The sequence below is a fragment of the Nerophis lumbriciformis genome, linkage group LG12, assembly GCF_033978685.3.
Source record: "Nerophis lumbriciformis linkage group LG12, RoL_Nlum_v2.1, whole genome shotgun sequence".
NCBI classification, from domain to species: Eukaryota; Metazoa; Chordata; class Actinopteri; order Syngnathiformes; family Syngnathidae; genus Nerophis; species Nerophis lumbriciformis.
The window spans coordinates 34,917,259-34,936,213 of NC_084559.2; the positions used below are offsets into that span (position 1 = coordinate 34,917,259).

General features: G+C 41.6%; 1 protein-coding gene across 1 annotated transcript in view; it reads left to right on the forward strand.

Annotated features, from left to right (window-relative positions):
- Positions 1 to 6,186: 6,186 nt before the first annotated feature.
- rgmb (repulsive guidance molecule BMP co-receptor b) overlaps positions 6,187 to 18,955 on the forward strand; it is a 40,225-nt gene continuing 27,456 nt past the window's right edge. The window contains exon 1 of the mRNA XM_061986476.1: positions 6,187 to 6,651. Within this exon, the coding sequence (XP_061842460.1) occupies positions 6,534 to 6,651 (118 nt within the window). The 5' untranslated portion in view covers positions 6,187 to 6,533. The remainder of the gene's footprint in view (positions 6,652 to 18,955) is intronic.

The window sequence follows — 18,955 nt, forward strand, 5'->3', positions numbered from 1 at the left end:
GACCACCTCCACCTGCACCAGTAGCTCCACGACGCCAAGCTCCGGTACCAGCTCCACGACGCCAAGCTCCGGTACCAGCTCCACGACGCCAAGCTCTGGTACCAGCTCCACGACGCCAAGCTCCGGTACCAGCTCCACGACGCCAAGTTCCGGTACCAGCTCCACGACGCCAAGCTCCGGTACCAGCACCACGACGCCAAGCTCCGGTACCAGCTCCACGACGCCAAGCTCCGGTACCAGCTCCACGACGCCAAGCTCCGGTACCAGCTCCACGATGCCAAGCTCCGGTACCAGCTCCACGACGCCAAGCTCCGGTACCAGCTCAACAAAGCCAAGACCAAGACACGCCATGCCAAGACCAAGACACGCCATGCCAAGACCAAGACACGCCATGCCAAGACCAAGACACGCCATGCAAAGACCAAGACACGCCAAGCCAAGACCAAAACCAAGACCAAGACCAAGACCCGCTAAGCCAAGACCAAGACCAAGACACGCCATGCCAAGACCAAGACACGCCATGCCAAGACCAAGACTCGCCATGCCAAGACCAAGACTCGCCATGCCAAGACCAAGACTCGCCATGCCAAGACCAAGACTCGCCATGCCAAGACCAAGACTCGCCATGCCAAGACCAAGACTCGCCATGCCAAGACCAAGACTCGCCATGCCAAGACCAAGACTCGCCATGCCAAGACAAAGACTCGCCATGCCAAGACCAAGACTCGCCATGCCAAGACCAAGACTCGCCATGCCAAGACCAAGACCCACACCAAGACCAAGACCCACACCAAGACCAAGACCCACGCCAAGACCAAGACCCAAGCCGAGCTTTGCCGCCTGACTTGCCACGCCGAGCTGCCACGCCTGCCAAGTTGACGACGCGCCTGCCTCCTCGTCGGCCACGGATATGGCCGCTACCTGGTCGCCCACCACGCCAAGTGCGCCCACCTCCCAGTCGGCCACGAATGTGGCCAATCCCTGGGCGCCCGCCTCGCCTGCTGCAGCGGCGTTCCACTCGCCGCCGCCACCTAAGTCTGCCCCGGTGGATACGGGGACACGTGGTCTGGCGACCCACCGCCATGTCCCCCTCCCGCCCTCCCATGACTCTTGTTAATTTTTATGGACATCTGGTATCTGTCCTTAAGGGAGGGGCTCTGTCATGTTTGTGTAATCATGTTTTGTTTTAAGTCATGTTTTGTTTAGTTTCTGTCTTTTCACTCCCTTGTCTTGTCACCATAGTTACCCATTAGTTTCACCTGTCATGTCACGCACCTGTTTTGAGTCACGCACCTGTTGTTAATCATGTCTGTGTTATTTAAGCTTTTGATTTTCTGTTGTTCGTCCTGGAGTCATAGCCTTTCGCACCCCATACCGCACCACATTTATGCTCTGTCCATTCCTCTATGATCCTGCTTCATGTCCCTTGTCACAGTAAGTTTTGGTTCCATGTTTATAGTCTTTTTGTTTTTTCATAGTTTATTCTCCGCCACTGTGCGCACTTTCATTTATTCCTTTTTTGATAAATATAAATAAATCATGTACCTCCATTCCCGTCTCGCCCGTGCCAACTTCCCGTTGCATCCTGGAAAAGCAAACACCCCGGACCAAGTCGTGGCAGAACATAACAAAACAGTGACTTGCAATGTCCGACCTCACTGGGATGCTGACTGATGAGATGGTTGTATCTTTCAGCACACGACTTGTGTTCCTTGTATAAAAGATAAATTCAGCATAATATTTACTCCTCAGGTAAAAAATGCTTGGATAAAACTACCATCTTGCCGCGTCTTTCTAGCAATGTTTTCGGGTTTAATTTGTAAGGTTCTATGACGACAAAAACTTCACCCTGGAACTGATTATTTTTTATAAACTTAGACTTGTCATTCTGAAAAGTTCTCTGAAATAAAATATTAAACGTTACTGTGAATCAAATTACCGCATTTTTCGGACTATTGGGCGGACTTAAAGTGCCTTTCATTTTCTCAAAAATCAACAGTGCGCCTTATAGCCGGTGCGCCTAATGTACCCATTGATTCTGGTTGTGCTTACTGACCTCAATCAATTTTATTTGGTACATGGTGTAATAAGTGGGACCAATGTATAGCAGTCACACTTAAGAGATGACTGCAGGTTGAAGCCTGTTCAATAAATGACGCGCGCAAGTACCCGTAAGCAAGCAACACCAAAACTTTGATGTTTAATTGAGAATAAAACATTACACTCAACGCTCAAAAATGACTTTGGTAAGCTACAAAGCCACACCGTTTAATAGAATGCGGAGCGTTACGGCTACCCTAGTCAGACGTACTGTGCTTGAACATACCAGTATTATTATGGCGTGTGTATGAGGACCCCAAAATGGCAACTAATAGGAGAAATCTGGCATTTTGCTTTGTCTTACCTATTGGTACCTGATATGTACTTGGTATCTGAATAAGTCTCGAAAACGTGTGCACGTCCACTATTGTAGTCCGCGCTGCAGTCAATAAGCTCCTTCTTTTTCCTCTCTTTCCTCTTGTTGTGGGGCCTTCATTCTTCGCTGTAGCCATTTGTAATACAAAGCAGCGTACAGTTCTAACTTATATCTGTCGGTAGACTCGCAATGGAAGCGTTTAAAACTACCGGAACAACAGAGATGACGGGGAAGAGGACGCAGTTGAAGTGGAGCCACGTAAATAAGACAGCATCCCGAAGAGACGGTCAGAAAGCGGCTAGAGGATTGTCTGTTAAACATAATCTATGCAACATCTTGACCAAATAACCACCATTACATGTTATGTAGACCAAAGGGAAGTGTTTTACATGTAGAAAAAAAAAATCATAACAGGACGCTTTTCATGCGCCTTATAATCCGGTGCACCTTATGGTCTGAAAAATACGGTATGTTTTATTTCTGCCCAGAGGTTTGATACTCACGAGGATGAAGTTAGCTACCAATTCAAATGGTCGGTGATACTGATAGTTGATTCAAGACTAATACTTTTTACTTTAAACGTCATGATCATTGAATAATTGTATCACCAGTGCAAAATAACAACCAAAGAAAACCCTGACCAAACAAAAATATTAATAGATGTTTATATATATATATATATATATATATATATAGTTTATTGTTTGTGAAATCTTTCATTAGGGTTGTACTGGTCGCAGTATACTGGTACTATTTTTTGTTTTTTTAATGCACATTACGGCGCGCCGTCGTCACGACGTGCTGTGGCAGAGGCGCATATTCGGCAAACGCACACGTACGCATGCAGTACTTAAAAGCAGACACAGTGAAGACATACGTAAGAGGCAGAAGGGAAGCATTTTGACTTAATAACTAACGATAAAGGTGACGTTATAAAAACTGAAGCGTCGCTCTACAACAGGTGATTTAAAACATGAATAGCTAGCGGCTAACATCCATCCACAGTCGGCAGTGTTTTAGCTACTTCTAAATCACTAATCATTGCCTCCATGGCGACAAATAAAGTACGTTTCTGACAAGTATCATCCCTGCAGGACGAGGAATAGCTAAACATGTGTCACTACACACATGGGGGGATACAATAGCTAACGGTTAACAACAAGCTAGCGCTCCTAAGTGTAAACAAATGAGTGCATCTACACAGATATCGACTGTAATGATACCAACTACAAGAGCTGTATCTAGTCAATACTACAGTGATTACATCAATATTTTATCTTTTTTAATGAAGTCTGGAAACATGTCCCTGGACACAGAATAACTTTAATTATGACCAATGTATGATCCTGTAACTACTTGGTATTGGATTGATACCAAAATGTTTAGTATCACCTAAAAAGTATGTAAAGTATCCAAACAACAAAGTAATGCGTGCTTATTAAATTTTAACAGAAGTGTAGATAGTACATGTTTAATCAGAAAGTATGCAGATATTAACAGTAAATGAACAAGTAGATTAATAATCCCTTTCCTACCGCTTGTCCTTAATAATGTTGACAAAATAATAGAATGGAAAATAACACAATATGTTACTGCATACGTCAGCAGCCAAATTAGGAGCCTTTGTTTGCTTACTTACTACTAAAAGAGTTGTGGTCTAGAATGTTCACTATCTTATTTTATGGCAAAATTATTTTGTGATTGCAATAAGAAACATATTTTTAATGTATCATATTTTTCCTGTTAAAATTAAGCCAATAATATATATATATATATATATATATATATATATATATATATATATATATATATATATATATATATATAGGGCAGCACGGTGAAAGAGGGGTTAGTGCATCTGCCTCACAATACGAAGGTCCTGAGTAGTCTTGGGTTCAATCCCGGGCTCAGGATCTTTCTGTGTGGAGTTTGCATGTTCTCCCCGTGACTGCGTGGGTTCCCTCCGGGTACTCATGCTTCCTCCCACCTCCAAAGACATGCACCTGGGGATAGGTTGATTGGCAACACTAAATTGGCCCTAGTGTGTGGATGTGAGTGTGAATGTTGTCTGTCTATCTGTGTTGGCCCTGCGATGAGGTGGCGACTTGTCCAGGGTGTACCCTGCCTTCCGCCCGATTGTAGCTGAGATGGGCTCCAGCGCCCCCCGCTACCCCAAAAGGGAATAAGCGGTAGAAAATGGATGGATGGATGGGTAAACATACCAATTGTGTGTCTATGGGGCAGCCATGTTGGGTTTAGGGTGTGATATATATATATCCATCCATCCATCCATCTTCTTCCGCTTATCTGAGGTCGGGTCGCGGGGGCAGCAGCCTAAGCAGGGAAGCCCAGACTTCCCTCTCCCCAGCCACTTCGTCCAGCTCCTCCCGGGGGATCCCGAGGCGTTCCCAGGCCAGCCGGGAGACATAGTCTTCCCAACGTGTCCTGGGTCTTCCTCGTGGCCTCCTACCGGTCGGACGTGCCCTAAACACCTCCTTAGGGAGGCGCTCGGGTGGCATCCTGACCAGATGCCCGAACCACCTCATCTGGCTCCTCTCGATGTGGAGGAGCAGCGGCTTTACTTTGAGCTCCCCCCGGATGACAGAGCTTCTCACCCTATCTCTAAGGGAGAGCCCCGCCACCCGGCGGAGGAAACTCATTTCGGCCGCTTGTACCCGTGATCTTGTCCTTTCGGTCATAACCCAAAGCTCATGACCATAGGTGAGGATGGGAACGTAGATCGACCGGTAAATTGAGAGCTTTGCCTTCCGGCTCAGCTCCTTCTTCACCACAACAGATCGATACAGCGTCCGCATTACTGAAGACGCCGCACCGATCCGCCTGTCGATCTCACCATCCACTCTTCCCTCACTCGTGAACAAGACTCCGATGTACTTGAACTCCTCCACTTGGGGCAAGATCTCCTCCCCAACCCGGAGATGGCACTCCACCCTTTTCCGGGCGAGAACCATGGACTCGGACTTGGAGGTGCTGATTCTCATCCCAGTCGCTTCACACTCAGCTGCGAACCGATCCAGTGAGAGCTGAATATGAGCTATATATATATATATATATATATATATATATATATATATATATATATATATATATATATATCCATATCCTTGATATATATATATATATCAAGGTTTCTCATTGTAACCCATTGGGTTGAGTTTTTCCTTGCCCTGATGTGGGATCTGAGCCGAGGATGTCGCTGTGGCTTGTGCAGCCCTTTGAGACACTTGTGATTTATGGCTATATAAATATACTTTGATTGATTGATTGCTTGTTTTTTTATATGTATATTTATATATATACATATATTTTATTTTTATTTTTTTAATTTATTTTTTATTTTATTTGTGGTTCCCTGGACAACCCTACCGTTAATTTACTGTATTTGTAAAACTGCTATTAAGACAACTGTAACATTTGTTTAGGCTTGTAGATGAGATCATTTGACATAAATAAAAATTGACAATAATAATAATAACATTAAAATTATTCTTCTTATAGGGCCCTAATTTAGCCAGGGCCCTGTTTCCAAGAATGTGTTTACATTTGGGGGAGTCAATGTATTTGGGGAAAAAAAACGAAAATAATATGAATTTCCAATTCATGTGACTGACTTTGTTTAAAAAAATGAAAGTGATACATGTTTCTAAAGGTCGAACATCTCTCAGCGCGTGTGAGTGGAGTCATGGTGGGCGTGTTTTCCGCCAGTGGGGCTCACTTGACGCTCTATTGATTTGTTGGAGGAGGAGAAAGTGAAAGAAGAGTGGGAGAGAAATCTCTGCTCCGCCGCAGAGAGAAGCAGGAAAAAGCGTGTGTGGCTCCGCAAAGTAGCGGACGACAACGATCGAGAAAAATCGGAAGGAGTGCACTGAAGTCACGCGTGGGAGCGGAAGCGTGGACGAGGAAAAAGTGAAAGGTTGAGGCGGAAGTACTTTCCCTCGCCCTGCATTCCGTCGGGGGTCTTTTAATGCCCCGAATTCGTCACGCGTGGAAGAGAAGCGAAGAGTGAAGAAGAAGAAGTTCCACGGCGTGAATAACACTCTTCGTCGGCCTTTCGGTGCTTTGTCCTCTCCCCCTTCCTGGCCCTGCATGGACGGGGATGGGGAGAGCCGGATGCTGTTCCAGCGGGGCTGAGCGCCTCGCCTCCCCGTCTCTGGCGCGCTGCTTCCGGCCACTGCTGGTGCTGATCATCGCTCTGACCTCCGCCGGCCGTATAGGTAACAAACACACAACTTGAAGTGGCTAAAAATCACACTCTAAAATCACGCCACGTGTCAAATCGGCAGCTTTTATTGCTTCTACTGAATTCCACGGCTGACATTGGCTGTCTGTTTAGCGGCAGTGCAGCAGTCCGAGCACGGATCGAGTTTCTCCTCCTCTCCTCTCTCTGGAGCCTTCGTTCTCCTGCCTGCTACTTAATGGCAAGCACTGTACAGGCTAAATGTTCATTTATCCATATTATGCAGCCAATATTACAGCTCTTATCAATACTAATAAAATGCACATATGATTCTTAGTGGAAGAAAATCTTTATTGTTTTACTGTGGTCCACCAATTAGTGACCTGGAGCTATTCATAACACGAGATAAGGTCGGTTTATTGTGTTAAAAAGCACACCATTAATACTACTACTGTTTATTATGCAGCTACGTCTTTTGTCTATAGCAGGGACGCTTATGTCACATCCAAGGGCTAAAGTGAAAATGTGCCAAACAGCGATTTTTTTACCTTGCAACATCACAAGTGAGGAATTTAGCCTCATGCCGGCATTAATACATTATAAGGTAGTCACAGTTGTGTGCCTAATTCAGTTAGCATACAACTCTGTGTCTTTTATGTACATTTTTAATCTCAAAACATAAAAAAAAAGCCAATTTTCTGCAGATTTTCGCCATTACTAGGCACTATTCTGTAACCAGTTCCTTTTAGATATTTCCTTGCTTTCAAACTTTACCCATACAGATTAAATAGATAGATAGTACTTTATTGATTCCTTCAGGAGAGTTCCCTCAGGAAAATTAAAATAAATTAAATTAAATAAATATAAATATATAAAATAAATATAAATATAATATATATATATATATATATATATATATATATATATATATATATATATATATATATATATATATATATAAATATTTTTTTTATATATAAATATAAATAAATAAAATTAGACGTATAGAGGATGATACATTTTGAAGCATTTAGGTTTTCATTATAGGACGTGGGTGAAGCATGGCAACCAAGATTATCCTTCTCCATAGAGCAGGGGTTGGGAACTTTTTTGGCTGAGAGAGCCATGAAAGCAAAGTATTTTTAAAATGTTTTTCCGTGAGAGCCATATAATATTTTTAAACACAGAATACAACTAAATGCGTGCATTTTTAAGTAGGACCAACATTTTTAGAGTATAATAACTGTTATGTACGGGAGGAGTAGACGGCACTGACAACAGGGGGCGTAGTTTAGCTCAATGTATTATTATGTATATATATATATATATATATATATATATATATATATATATATATATATATATATATATATATATATATACACTTTATATATAATAACAAACAATAGGAATACTAAACATGGGAATGGCGTGTGTGAACTAGATCCAAAAGTGTGTGTGTGTGTGTGTGTGTGTGTGTGTGTGTGTGTGTGTGTGTGTGTGTGTGTGTGTGTGTGTGTGTGTGTGTGTGTGTGTGTGCGACTATGTGTATGAATTAACTGTTGAGTGGTACCATGAGTGTTGAGCGAGAGGCAAGTCCAAAAGGGGCAGGGCAGGCTCATAGTTCCGTGAGACAAGGTCCGGGAAGCAGAGGAACAAGGAATGACGAGACACACAGCTCGTCAACGTGGGAACGGAGGTCTGCAGTTGGGCATGAGACAATCAAAAACACGGGGAAGAAAACACAGAAAGAGAGCAAGGTTGTATAGAGCTGGATGATCGCTTACGGTACATGAACAGATGGTTATGTTCTGGCATGGAACGCAGGTCTGCACTGGCTTAAGAAGCCCAGGAAGCTCATCAATCACAGGTGTGCTGAGTGCAGATCGATTGCAGCTGCTTGCTGCCGCCGGAGTGATGCGTGCAGGAGATGAGCGGCCGTGGGCATGTCCCGAGGTGCGCTCCGCGGGGCTCATAGATGAATGCACATTGGCATGCGCCCGGACCATGACAATAAGTCTCTCATTCTTTTTAATAACATTGTTATTCTGAAGCTCAGCAATAATAAATAAAATACTTCTTACCATTAACGCGACTTTTTGAACAGGTGCGGTAGAAAACGGATGGATGGATTAAAATGCATTAGAATGTTTTATATTTTGAATGTTATTTTTAACACTGTGACTACCAGCGCAATTATTCATTACTTATCGTGTTAAGCAATGTCAGCTAAGATTTATCTGAGAGCCAGATGCAGTCATCAAAAGAACCATGTCTGGCTCGAGAGCCATAGGTTCCCTACCCCTGCCATGGAGTGTCAAAAAGTCACAACTTTACCGTAAAGCAGGGGTCACAAATTCAAACGCAACAAATTCGCCTTTGACAAAAAATCTATAGATTTTATGATTAAAAAAAACTGTCAGCTTAGTCACCAGAATGAAATAAAATAAATAAAATGTACAGTGGTTTTTACATTAAACTACTTTACATAGATAAACTTTACCACTGTTGTTTGATGTTAAATTCTGGTAACTGATCTGCCAGTTGTATCCCTGGCATTAGGGATTAGATTACGAATCTTGTCTTAAAGATTCGATTCAGAATTCTTGCAATATATTATTTGTTATAAAAAAAACTTTTAAAAACCTACAAAACAAAAGCTTACAAAAACTCCTCTTGGCTCCTAACGTATGACGTACTGTATATGCGCAGGGTGTACGCTGCCTTCTGCTCGAGTGCAGCAGAGATAGGCTCCAACCAGCTGCCACTTGGGCGGTGTTATTCCTACATACAGCTACAAAAGTAAAACACCACAAAAAAGCAAAAAATTAGCAATGAATAATACATATTTTACTCATACGATTGCACCATTCATGGACAAACAACGAAACAAAACAAAAACACAATTTCAACACCCATATACACCGTGCTGGCTTCTGCAGGGCTCCACGCCAGACACAGGAACAGACTCAACAGAGCAACCAAGAGAGGCGACTCCGTCATAGGCTGCCCACTAGTCCCGGTTCAGTGTTCAATCCGTGCGGATGAGCGAGAATCTGTCTTGGGACACCAAAGTGTCCGATACATGCCCAGGCTCTGTAAAGCTTGCCCATCTCGATGCTCACCGCTAGCACCGCAGCTCCGTCTCTTCTTCTGTGTCTCCTCCGGTCTCTCCACGCAGCATAGAGCCAAGAACTGGTCTCCTGTGCTGGTCTCCGGTTCACAAAAAAACACCAAAAGTGCTGTAGAAGTCACTAAAGTGCCACTCCTTGTTGCACAGTCCCCAAAAGGCCCGAACAAAAAATGTGTTGAATAGTCACTGTAAATTATTTGCGTGCAAAATTTGAATCAACTTTGAAAAAAGACCCTAATATTTTGACACAAATGCTATTATATTATCACAATGTTGTACAGGATTTTTTAAACTTTATTTGCTCAAAACAGTTTAATGCTTAAAACTGTTTTATTTATACTGTAAAACATTTTACCGTAAGAATAAAAGTACTACCCTTTTTTTCAATTACAGAAATGCACTGTAAAAACAAAGGTCGTAAATTTTACGGTAAAAAAAATGTAAACGAGCTGCTCACTCGCCAGAATTTTACTGTGAAATTAACAGTTGTAGCGGTTTTCAATTTAGAGAAACCTGGTGTAAAATAAGTATGTTAAAGGTGAAAATAAATTGTGCGATTAATCTGAGTTTAGATAAGATTATTGCGATCATTGATTGTGATTAATTGCATTAGCTCTAGAATCAAACATAGGTTATTTTCAGGACTTATGCAGATCCCAAATACACATCAGCAGGTACCAGAAGTTAAGAAAACTTGGTTTTGCATAATATAGCGAAACAAAATGCCAGTTAATGTCTGCTAATTGGTGGCATTTTGCGGTCCTTATACACGCACCATAATAATACTCATATGTTTAATGCGCCGACAATCCATCAAGCAGTACGGCTTTATATCTTACCGAAGTCGTACTAAAAACATTTTTGACAGATTATTGAGCGTCGTGTGTAATGTTCTATATTCTCAATGGAGCATTTCAAGTTTTGGTGTTGTTTACTGCCATCATATTGCAGTCTACACATATCTCTTATGTATGACTGCCATCTACTGGTCACAGTTATCATTACACCATGTACCAAATAAAATTGTTTCGAGGTCAGTAAGTACAACCGGAATTATGCCGTACATAAGGCGCACCGGGTTTTTGAGAGAATTTTAAGAGCGCCTTATAGTCCGAAAAATACGGTATCTGGTAGAGCTCGGTTTATTGTGTTGACATCACCAATGAGATTTATTGCCATTGACAAACAAAGTATCATTTTAAATGTTATGATCGGTGTTAAGGACACGTTCTCGGTATAAGTCGTCTTTTAAAAAAACAGAAACACATCCTTGGCCAAACAAAGACTTGAGTGTAAAAGAAGTGTGTCCACCGGAAGCTGAAGGTTAATAAGGTGTTTTAAGTGTGTGACCATAAAATACAACGTGCTCTGCACAGACAACGTGTTCCCTTCAGAACGGTTTTACTGATTCACTGTACATGTGCGCACACTGTATCTGGTTTGTTTCACCCTGTGGAGCAAATATTTGATACACAAAGCAGGAGGTGGTTCCTCGTGTGTCTTATTGTGCGTGTCCAGGGGGTCTGTGGAGCAGTCACACCTCTGGTAATTAGTTTACCACAGCCAAGGCCGGCGGGACAAAAGCTCCTCTGCACAGAGTGGGAAAAACGAGACCCACTTCCCGTTAAAAAGAACCCTCTAGGCACCCCTCTGTCTCACCTGGAAAGAATGTGTATCGTTCATTTGCCAAACGGAGCATTGATTTGTATTAACTTGTCCTTTTTCCTCCTGAGGTCTATTTGTCGCGGCTGCTGTGGTCTTAGCAGCCGTCTGTGCCGTGCGTGTGTTTAAACAGCAAGGCAGGAATGTTGGACTCTTGTGTCCACACTCCTGGCTGTCTAGTCTGGTAAGGGTGCATGGCTGTTGTAGGTTCCTGTAAATTGTTTGGCTGTTTGTGTGATCTGAGCTCAGTGTAAGAGCGCGAGAGCGAGGTGATCAATAAGCACTTCGGCTGCCAGATCATCCCTGTAGATCTCTCCCGGATCTCTGGAGATCCGAGAGGGGTTGGAGAGGCTGCCAAATTGGGAGACAAAAGAAACCTCTACACCAAGCATTGGGAGATCCACAATATGGATCTTTTAACCCCAGTGTGTTTGTAGAGAAGCCATGTGGGGACTGCAGGCTGAAATATCGCTGAGGGGGGCAAGTTATTTCAGGTGGGAACCAAATCAACAGCAGAGAGGCTATCCAGCAAAACACATTTTTTGCCTGTGAGATATAGAAGCCGCTTGGGGAGGCGATGGAGCAAACACCAGAGCGAAATATTGCTATTGTTTTATTATGTCTGCTCACCCCAGGGTCTGATGCAAACCAGACTCCACATGTGGTGAATAGCCCTCATGCACTTCTCTATCCCTTAAGGAGATTATCATCCTATCTATTCTCATTTGATAATATTTTCTCATTGTTCTATTATCCATTTTGACTCTCCTTACCACAAACTGTTGGATTGTTATTTTATTTTAGGTATGTGTTAGTCCAGTGCAGGTGGATTCTGTTTAGTACACATATTTGCATATGGTACAGCATGTTAGAAGTTGCAAACTGTATCTAATTGGGGTTTACATTGGTGCCTGTGCGCGTTTATTCTGGAGCCTGATAAAGATCACATTTTACTTGCAGTGTAAACAGTCAACTGGAAAAAAAAAATCTGATTTAAAAAAGATCCGATTTGGGCCACTTTGGCCTGCAGTGTAAACGTAGTCTATGTTTTAAAGGGGAACATTATCACCAGACCTATGTAAGCGACAATATATACCTTGATGATGCAGAAAAAAGACCATATATTTTTTTAACCGATTTCCGAACTCTAAATGGGTGAATTTTGCCGAATTAAACGCATTTCTATTATTCGCTCTCGGAGAATCGGGAAGCAATCCGCCATTTTCTCAAACACCGAGTCAAATCAGCTCTGTTATTTTCCGTTTTTTCGACTGTTTTCCGTACCTTGGAGACATCATGCCTCGTCGGTGTGTTGTCGGAGGGTGTAACAACACGAACAGGGACGGATTCAAGTTGCACCAGTGGCCCAAAGATGCGAAAGTGGCAAGAAATTGGACGTTTGTTCCGCACACTTTACCGACGAAAGCTATGCTACGACAGAGATGGCAAGAATGTGTGGATATCCTGCGACACTCAAAGCAGATGCATTTCCAACGATAAAGTCAAAGAAATCTGCCTCCAGACCCCCATTGAATCTGCCGGAGTGTGTGAGCAATTCAGGGACAAAAGACCTCGGTAGCACGGCAAGCAATGGCGGCAGTTTGTTCCCGCAGACGAGCGAGCTAAACCCCCTGGATGTCTTGGCTCACACTGTCCCTTATGCCACCGAAGATGATCAAGAGAAGAATATCGACCCTAGATTCCCTGGCCTGCTGACATCAACTCCAAAACTGGACAGATTAGCTTTCAGGAAAAGAGAGCGAATGAGGGTATGTCTACAGAATATATTAATTGATGAAAATTGGGCTGTCTGCACTCTCAAAGTGCATGTTGTTGCCAAATGTATTTCATATGCTGTAAACCTAGTTCATAGTTGTTTGTTTCCTTTAATGCCAAACAAACACATACCAATCGTTGGTTAGAAGGCGATCGCCGAATTTGTCCTCGCTTTCTCCCGTGTCGCTGGCTGTCGTGTCGTTTTCGTCGGTTTCGCTTGCATACGGTTCAAACCGATATGGCTCAATAGCTTCAGTTTCTTCTTCAATTTCGTTTTCGCTACCTGCCTCCACACTACAACCATCCGTTTCAATACATGCGTAATCTGTTGAATCGCTAAACCGCTGAAATCCGAGTCTGAATCCGAGCTAATGTCGCTATAGCTTGCTGTTCTATGCGCCATGTTTGTTTGTGTTGGCATCACTATGTGACGTCACAGAAAAATGGACGGGTGTATAAGCTTTTTTTAGGGATATTGCGTGATGGGTAAAATTTTGAAAAAAACGTTGAAAAATAAAATAAGCCACTGGGAACTGATTTTTAATGGTTTTAACCCTTCTGAAATTATGATAATGTTCCCCTTTAAGTTCCAAACCAGAACCGTTTCTTTTCATCATAGAGGGGCTCAGTACAGTATTTGCAATTCCCGTTGGCCTTGATTCCCTTGTTGCTTCATCATTGGTGAAAGAGTGTTTGTGTTGTGTTGCCCCTGATGATATTACCTTTCTGAGACCCATGTTGATAAGATATGAAACTCTATTTTAGCGCAGCCTGCACAGGGAAGAAGTCAGGTTAATGGTGCACTGGTTAAAGACAATGTGCCCTCAGTACTTACACTGGTGTCTATGTCAGTATTTACCAGGCAGGGGAGAGATTCTCGAGTGGGGTGTGAGTGGTGGTGGGTATCTACACCGTACCCGCACTCTGCTTTGTAAAACTCTTGAATACTACCGCCCCCAAATGGTGAAACGGACTCCTTTTTGTCACCCAATTGAAATACGTGTACAAAGACGTGCTTGTTTGTGTGTTTTTGTCTTAGCTAAATCTAATATTGTTAAGTGATGGTGGGACGTTGAAGGAATTTGTGGATTTCAGCGGAAACCATTTTTGATTTTTCTTGGCCTGATCAGGAGATCATACCACCATCCAGGGTTCAGAAGAACACACAACCAGCATTCTTTCTCGTGTGTGTGTGCAGCTGCCCACACGCTGCAGAGCCCTTGCCTAATCTAATAGAAGCATGCTTTGACTGATGCATTAGGTCTGCTCTCTAATCGCTGCCTTCCTTTCTCAGATGGTCTACGTTACGAAAAACTTTACAATCCGAAATGAAGAAACGGGAACAATAACAATCCAGAATTTGCTTGGAATAAGGGACTCAATGAAATAGCATATTACGGTTCCTGGTGCATGCATTTCAGCTGCGACAATTTTATTAAAGTCACAAGAAACACAACACGACGTCATACGTACCGTATTTTTCGGAGTATAAGTCGCACCGGAGTATAAGTCGCACCTGCCGAAAATGCATAATAAAGAAGGAAAAAAACATAAATAAAACGCACTGGAGCCCGGCCAAACTATGAAAAAAACTGCGACTTATAGTCCGAAAAATACGGTATGTCCGGGTTGTAAAATCGTAGTGTAGGTCACTCACCTGTAGTGCCAAGCGTAGATATACTTTGTCATATTAGCTTATATTATACAAACCCCACTTTTCTTGCCTGTGGGCACTTTTTTTGTGTACCTTATATTTCGGACTATAAGGGGCACTGAAAATCTTTTCATTTTCTCAAAAATTGACAGTACACCTTATAACCAGGTGCGCCTTATGTACAGATTAATTCTGGCTGTGCTTACCGACTCCAAAGCAATTTTAGTTGGTACATGATCTAATGATAAATGTGAGCAAATGGCAGTCACACATAAAAGATACGTGTGGACTGCAAGTTGACACCTGTTCCATAAATGACGCTAGCAAGCAAGCCCAAAACATTGATGTTTCATTGAGGATATAGAACATTACACAAAGCGTTCAAAAATCTGTCAAAATGTTTTAGTCTGACTTTGGTAAGCTACGAAGCTACACCTCTTGATGGATTGTTGGAGCATTACGGCTACCATAGTCAGGCGTACTGTGCTTCAACATACAGGTATTATTATGGTGTGTGTGTGTGTGTGTAAGGACCGCAAAATGGCACCCATTAGGAGACATATTATTTGGCGTTTTGTTTTGCAATGTTATGCAAAAACAGCTTTTCTTATCTACTGGTACCTGCTGTTGTGTTTTTGGGATCTGCATAAGTACCAAAAATGTGCACATGTCCGCCATTGTAGTCCACGCCATAGTCAATGAGCTCCTCCTTGTTCTCTATCATCTTATTGAGGTGCATTCATCCTCCGCTGATGCCATTTTTAATACAAAGTAGCGTACCGTTCTAACTCACATCTGTCAGTAGACTCGCTATGGAAATGTTAAAAACTACCGGTACAACAAAGATGACGAAGGAGACGCTTCAACAGCGTATTCTTATAACAAAACGGCGCATCCTGAAGAGACGCTCAGAATGCGGCATGAAAGCGGTCTGTAAAATATAATCCACGCAACATTTTCACCAAAGAACCACCATTACATGTTATGTAGACCACAAGGAAGTGTTTTAAATGAAGGCCAAAAAAAAAAATCACAATTAATTTTTGGCGCCTTATAATCCAGTGCGTCTTTTGTATGAATTTAGACCTGAATAGACCCGCTCATCGGCAGTGCGTCTTGTAATGTGCCCTATGGTTCGAAAAATACGATATTTGAAAGTGCCAAAAAGTGTGAAGGATAGAGATACACCATTAATTGATATAAAATCGTTATCTGACTAATTAATTATGTAGTGTTAGAAAAAGATTATTGTTAAATCGATGTTCCTGTCTATCATGTCTTGCGCTTCCAACCTACCGTAGGATCCTCCTTCCTGCAATAGGCGTCGGTATGCGTCCCTAAAGTTCTTCCACAATGCAGCTTCTAAATTACTAATTCTCATCTCAATGGCAACAAATTAAATGTTTCTTACAACAGCTATCATGATCTCTGTGGGCCTAGAGGACAAGGAATAGCTAAACGTGCTACACTACACACTGTAGCAGGGAATTAAAAAGCATAGCTAACCGCTGAACTAGAGCTTTTGAATGTAAACAGTGGCGGGTGGATCGATACAAATATCGACAGTAACGATACCAAGTATATTATCAGTATATGGTTTATACTATAGTGATTAATAAAAATTTTTTTACTATTACAAAATATTTTTTTGTCATTTGTGTTATTGTTTACATACAGTACTCGGGAAATTCGTTCAGTTATTTTGCACTCTTTATTATATATTTTTTATGTAATAAAGGGAATAAGGAAATCGTTTGAATAATAATTGGCATTGTCGAATTACTATTGTGATCAAAAATCTAATTATTTATGATCCTGAACAATTAAATTATCAACATTGTATTGACCAATACTGCCCCTGTAACGACTGTGTACTGGATCTATAACCAATTTTTTAGTATCGCCCAAAATTAATGTAAAGTATCAAAACAACAAAAGAATAAGTGATTATTACTTTTTAACAGAATTGTATATGGATCTGTGTTACTACAGAAAGTAACCAGATATTAGGAGTACATTAACAAGTAGGTTAATAATAGTGTTGAGAAAATGATGCAATATGTTGCCGCATATGTCATCAACCAATTTAAAAGCCTTTGTAAGCAGTTGTGAAATGGTTCTATTATCATTTTTATACCAAATATTATATTGTGATATAGTTCGTTATGTCAAGAGGCTCCAATATATACAGCAATATAGATTTTAAGACATATCGCCCATCCCTAGTTGCTTTATTTAGCGAGTACAGATACGCATTAAGAGTGAACAAAGAATGAAAAAGTCCATAGGGAGTTAAAAGTGTGAGAAAAAAAAGAAAAATACACTCTTTTTTGTTTACATCTCTTAATCAACCTGCTCACGTCATGTTTTCAAAAATATATATTTTAACCTTGTATTTTAACCATTTGACCGAATTGTCAGTTTATTCTTTTTTCGAAAAATTTGCATGAATCTTAAATATCTTAAATGTTAAAGGGTTGGGGTACAGGGGTAAAAGCAGGCCTGAATAAATATAAGATTAGTAATAAAAGTAATTTTGATCCATTGTTTTATTTTTAGCTGAGTCCGATTCCAAACATAACAGCAGTATCATGGGGAAAAAAAGTCCCCATTGACTACTATTATAACTAAACATTTCCACTGCACAATCATTACACAATACTGTACAATCATTCATTCATACATTTTCAAAATTCACGGTTTCATTTTGGAGAAAAATATGAGAAAATATGACTCTTTTTTTTAATATACACTCTTAACTCCATGAGGACTTTTTATTCCTGTTGGTACTTAAACGGGCTAAAATTGTTTCCCAGAGTATCATCAATACATGAAAGAATTTGAAACAAAAATGTGACGATCTGTCACTTCACTTCGTTTTCCTTGTTTTGTGTTCATTTCCTGCCAGCGCTCCTATTTGATTTCCTTTTCCTGCATGTCTCATCTGAGCGCTCGTTTTCCTCACCTGTCCCCGATTGGCAGCCCTGCATACGTGGTTGCAGTTGCCAATTAGGCTGCTATATATGCCTGCCTCGCCTGTTCCTCAGGGCTCGAAGATGCAGGAACCAGGAGATCGATATGCAGGTAAGAGTCTTACCTGCACCTCGATCTCCTGGTTCCTGCATCTTGGGATCATAACTACTGCAGCCATGCAAGTTCCTGACATAATCCTAGAGCCCTGAGGAACAGGCGAGACAGGCATACATAGCAGCCTAATTGGCAGGTGCACCGGGCTGCCAATCAGGGACAAGTGTGAGGAAAACGAGCGCTCAGAGGAGACATGCAGGAAATGGAAATCAAATAGGAGCGCTGGCAGTAAATAAACACAAAACAAGGAAATGCAAACCGAAGTGAAGTGACAGATCGTCACATAAAATTCAATATAAAAAAAACTTCCTAGGAAAAAATACGTTACATTTGGAGTAACACAACTAAATAAGGCAGGGATATTCAATTGTTTTGGGGACACATTTCCAGAAAGATATTCTGTCACTATTAGTCTTATTTTGTATATTTGGGAGAACTAGCGTCCTCTACAGTAGACATTTGATTTTGGGCTATTAATTTTGTCAGAGTTACAGGAGCGCTCTGCTGTTTTTAAGGACCTTCTGCAAAAAGCTAGTCAAAGATCATCTCTATAAAATTACTCGGGTGATTTTAAAAATCTGCTGCAGAAATGTCCGTCCCTCACAATTTTTTTTAAGTGAACTCGTGGGCCACCAGTTGAAAAGCCCAAATGATGAAAAAGAGAGAGCCTAAAACTGAACCTTGAGGAACACCACCACTATAACTAAAGAAGTTAAACAAATGACCACTGACTGCATCTGAAGTAAACAAGCTACAACAACACCTTAGTTACATAAATCACATTGCAAAAAATGTTTTGCCAAAAAGGAGAGACCCTAAAGTGGTGCCTTGAGGAACGCCTCATTTATTTAAATCACAAGTTCGGACCCCGGTGTTTTATGCTTGTTATCAAGGTTAAAATGTCAATGCAAGGATCTGCCAATGTGTTTACAGAGATCCAAGTTCCTCCATACAACAGTGTTTTGGGAATTTTCCGCAAAAATGACAAAAAATTAACTCGGGGAACAGTATGGTGTCATTCCAGTATTG